The sequence below is a fragment of the Lithobates pipiens genome, unplaced genomic scaffold, assembly GCF_037356315.1.
Source record: "Lithobates pipiens isolate NorthernLeopardFrog02 unplaced genomic scaffold, aLitPip1_a1.2 Scaffold_23, whole genome shotgun sequence".
Taxonomy (NCBI): domain Eukaryota; kingdom Metazoa; phylum Chordata; class Amphibia; order Anura; family Ranidae; genus Lithobates; species Lithobates pipiens.
In genome coordinates this window covers 55,167,947-55,172,946 of record NW_027507785.1, presented here as the reverse complement: position 1 = coordinate 55,172,946, position 5,000 = coordinate 55,167,947, and the positions used below count along the sequence as shown (strand labels likewise).

Genomic DNA, 5,000 nt, shown 5'->3' with positions numbered 1-5,000 from the left:
GCGCGGTTCAACGGAGGGCGTAGCACTGATTGTTTCGAACGTTACCATAACGGGCGGCGACGGAGGAAGGTCCCGCCTTGTTGTTATGGCAACATAGATAAACACATGTCGGCGCTGCGATCCGCCTTAAAGCGCGTCATTTCTTGCCAGGAAATAACGCGATGTTTGAGCAGAGTAATGCCCACAAACTCCTGGGAAATGACATGTCATCATTTTTCAGGAGCACAGGCGAGGGAGGAAGTCACGAGGAGCTCCGCGGACCAGGAAGTGGCAGATTACGAGAACTACATAGCAACAGGGCCTTTCTGGTAAGTATAAAAAAATAAATTCCTCCAAATGATTGTTTCTAGGTTAAAAGGAGTCTTTTAATGTAAAACATTTTTTTAGGGTGGAACTCCGCTTTAATACAAATTATGTGAGCAGACTGCAGTTCCGCTTTAAATTGGAAGTGATTAAAAGTAAACCTCTATCAGGTTTTAATGGCTGTCTGGGTCTCCACCAAACTGATTTCTCTTCACTTCCCATCTCCAGAGACAAAATAGGAAATGGAAATCCCCGTAGCAGGAGAATGCAACCTTTTGAATATTTGGACATAGAAAAATACAGAGGAGCCTGGGAGCGCACAGCAACATGAAAGCAGTTCTTGAGCAACAACCATCTGAGCTCCAGAATGAACACTTTACCTTTGAAAAGCGGAGCGATGTTCCACGCTGCAATTCCTCCTTGCTTCATGAACTGACCCAAAGCAATTTCTAAGAAGAACACTGGGATTCCACCCACAAACACGATCAGCAAGTAGGGAATAAGAAACACACCTGTGGAAAAAAAACAATATGGTGGTCAAGAACATTGACATTTGGACTCGAGCAGTCAACACTTCAACAGCTTTCTACACATGAGTTCTGAACTGACCACCATGGATGTGGATGGTCCTACCACCATGAATGTGGATGGTTCTCCCACTATGAATGTGGATGGTTCTACCACCATGAATGTGGATGGTCCTACCACCATGAATGTGGATGGTCCTACCACCATGAATTCGGATGGTCCTACCACCATGAATGTGGATGGTCCTACCACCATGAATTTGGATGGTCCTACCACCATGAATGTGGATGGTCCTACCACCATGAATGTGGATGGTCCTACCACCATGAATGTGGATGGTCCTACCACCATGAATGTGGATGGTCCTAACACTATGAATGTGGATGGACACCAGAATGATCTGACAAAGGTACTTGTAGATACACTGAGCAAGGTGGGAGTCAGTAACACTATTTTCCAGCTGTTGGTCACCCATTATACTGATTTATTATACAACATATTTAATTTATTTATTACAGGCCTTTATGTAGAGTGGACAATTTATGTAGCACTTTACATGCACATCAGTCCCTGCCCATAATCCAACGTGCCCATTTAACATATATCCCTACTAGGGCCAATGCACACTGGAGCCAATTAACCTACCGGCATTAGACATGTGCGGTTTGTTTCGTTCTGAAGTAATATTCAGACACATTTTCCGTTATTCGGATATATACCGAATTACAGTACAAACAAAGTTTACCGAATTCTCTGAATAACAGAACGAAATTTGTCCAAATTTCCCGAAATTTTAATTGAAATTTGAATCAAATTTTACAGCGAATGCAATTCGAATTCGAACTGTAAACATATTTCTGACTCCAGCGGCAGCTGGTGCTCAATATTTTGGGGGGACGGCAAACCAGCGCCAATCCCTCCCCTGCCCTGGAGACGGATGGGAAGGCGGCAATCCCTCCCCCCCCCCACGGGAGATGGAGGATCAGAGGTCTCCTTACCTTAGGAGGCAGATGACAAGGATCTGTCCGGAGTAGCGTTGCTGCTCCTCGCTGTTATTATTCACTCCGGGGCCGTTGCTTCTCCCCCTGGCCAAACAGGAAGTGGGTCCTCAGACCCGCTTTCTGATTGGCCGGGAGGAGAATCAGGAAGACAATAGCAAATATTAATTCGCTATTGTCACACAACTGGGTGGGCTGAGGGCACAATGCTCTGCGCCCCGAGCCCACCCTTTTTTGAAGCCAGTTAGAGCCACAGGCTCTAACCATGTGCTTCCAAAAAAAAAAAAAACCCATTGAAATCCATGCGTCCGGTGCCCTGAATGGAGATTACAGGCCGCCAAGGCTGAAATCAAAGATTGTGCGTGTTATTAGAGTACCATTTCAAAATATTGCAGTTTTTGTTAAGCCAAAGGTGATTTAAAGTCATTGCAATCTTTTGATGAAGTTTTTTTTTTTTTGTTCACTTTGCCTCACTTGAATAGAAAAAAATATAACATTTTCGGCCGATTTTAAATTTATTGATTTGAACATTTCGAAACGAAAAATTTGTTAAATTCGAAAAATTTAGAATAAGAATTTGAAATATGAATCCCAAATATGAATTAAATGAATCAACCAAATTTAACTAAACTAAATAACTAGATTAACAAATCTAAACTAAACAAAACAAAACAAGATTTTTTCATCTTGCACATGTCTAGCTGCCATGTTTTGGAGTATGGGAGAAAACTGGAGGATCCAAGGAAACCCATTCAAGGACAAGGAGGACTTGCAAATGGTGTGCTGGCCACAATTCAAACTGTGGAGCCCCTGTGCTGGGAGGCACTATGCTCATTGTATCATTACATATCTCTCCATCAAAAGTGTACAAACAGGGACTTCTATTTTCTCCATCAGCATATCCCCCACAGTTATCACCTTTTGTATCACCTGACCCTCCCTTTTAGATTATAAGCTCTGTAGTTGTGATCTGCTGTTTTGTTCTGTTCTGGCTCCCCAGTTTGGGCATTTGATCGATTGTCCCTGAGCCTGTTGAGAACTTGCCAGAGCTCAGGATGGGGAAATTCATATGCCCAGGCTGGGCTCTTAAGTTGCTCCATCCAATCCCTAGGGAGGTGTGTCCAGATGGTGGGTGGGAGGCAAGTAAATAGCCAGGAGCCCAAAGAAATTAGTTCTTCCCTTGGAGGAACGGGGGCAGTGTGCTTCAGGGGGTTTCTAAACCTTGAAGCCCTCATGACTAGCTGCTGGATGGAGTAATCCCATGGCTTTGCTTCTACTGGGTATCGTGGGTAGAGCCCAATTCTCCTCAGCTGCAGGTTATCTATGGTGTACCCCAGTTGTGGATGTGAAACAAGGTCCCTAGTGTGCCTAGTTTGCTATTCTATCTTGTCTTCAGCTGGAAGAACCCAGGCTGCTCTAGTCTGCTCCAAAATAACTGCCCAAACCTATCTTGTGGTTGTCAGCTGCAGGAAACTTAGTCTAATATCACGTCCTACACATGCTCTAACATCTCCTGGTCTACAGCTGGAAGTAAAAGGCTGTGGCTACTACCCGGTGGAAAGGTGCCTCTGATCATTCTGTACCTAAAGCTTGCCATAGACGGCTAAGGTTCTAACCATGTTTGGAAAGGCGAATTGTACCAAATTTGATTGATCAACTTGGGTACAACCAGCCATTCAGATTTTTTATGTGATTATTGCCAGTGGCAATAATCACTGTGTGCTCTCCTGGCCTGGATGGCCTCCCCACTGGGAGAACACAATAGTGCTGCGGGAGCTGTTGATGTGAGAATCAAGTTATTCTCTTTCCTGAAACCACATGTTGCAGGAAAGAGAATCACATCCTCTATGGCCGGCTTAATAGTCTCCTGGTCCCGGGAGTGAAAGACTGCATTGCTCTCATCCAGATAAGTGTCCTTTGCAACTTTGTGCACAGACGCTTCAGAGCATCCCATACCCCTTTGTCCACCCTAGCTGCAATAAATTACATAAAGGCTTCCCCTAGACCAGGGGTCAGCAACCAGTGGATTATGACCTACCAGTAGATGGCGGACAGGTGACTGGGCTTGCTGTTCTGCCATCCCAGAGCATCAAACAGAGTTCAATGCAGAGGGACTACTTGTAAAGTTGGAGCTGTAGTAAGGAGCAAGAGCTGTATAAGCTGTTTCCTCCTTTGTAGTGCCGGCTCCTGTCCCATGCGGAGTGATGCTTTCTCACCACTTGCTTTAACCCCTTAGACCCCACAGAAGTATGCAGTTTTGGGGCACTTGCAAAGTGGCCCCATTTGCTTGAATGGGACACGATTGGTAAGTGGTAGCACCCACCAAAGCAACAGGGGGTTTAAATCTTGCTGTGGCATGTGTACACCTTTGGCTTTTGCCTCAGCAGCTAAAGGGGGTGGGGACTGGGGGCAGTAAACTCAACTGCAGGATTTTATCACCCCCCCCCCCCCATCTTTACGTGTGAACGAGCCCTAAGGGTGGCGCTGTAAAATGCAACTAAGGGCTCATTCAAAAGTGCAGCATGCGCTGTTGTTCCTCTGAAAAGCGATCCAAGTGTGTTTGATAGGTGGTGAGGATGTGATAGGTTGCCTCCTCACCACTGGATTTAAACCCATGATTGACGTGCAATGCATGCGATTGGGACAAAGTAGTATGGCAATTAGAGGTTTAAATCAGGTGTGAGGAGGCAACACTGTGACCGGTGATCCTTTACTTCTTCCATGTTGTTCAGGTAGATCTCCACTTCTTTAAGGTTATCTACCCCTGCCCTAGACTGATTTCTGAGCCACAGTGAATGAACTATTTCTGTGGGCTTGGCTGCTTCTCCACTAATCTTAGGAAAGAACTGATTAAATTACTGCAGCTCCTTTAGGGATGGCGCTAACCAGCAGGGCCCTCCGATTCCTCTTTTATTGAATTGTATTGAAACTGTACTGTCTGCCTTCATGTTGTAAAGTTTGACTGTTGGCGCTATATAAATCCAGTAATATAATAATATTTTTTTTTACCTTTAAAGTGTATGTAAAATGTAGCATATGTAATATTGCATATAGTAATATATATACAGTATCTCACAATAGTGAGTACACCCCTCACATTTTTGTTAATATTTTATTCTATCTTTTCATGTGACAACACTGAAGAAATTACACTTTGCTACAATGTAAAGT

The 5,000-nt window shown here is 44.4% G+C and overlaps 1 protein-coding gene across 2 annotated transcripts in view; it reads right to left on the bottom strand.

Moving 5' to 3' along the window:
* Positions 1-5,000, bottom strand: part of LOC143927538 (sodium- and chloride-dependent creatine transporter 1-like) — a 135,687-nt gene that overhangs the window by 76,029 nt on the left and 54,658 nt on the right. For both annotated transcript variants that reach the window (XM_077451661.1, XM_077451659.1), the window contains exon 3: positions 684-815. In XM_077451661.1, coding sequence (XP_077307787.1) covers positions 684-815 — 132 coding nt within the window. The remainder of the gene's footprint in view (positions 1-683; positions 816-5,000) is intronic.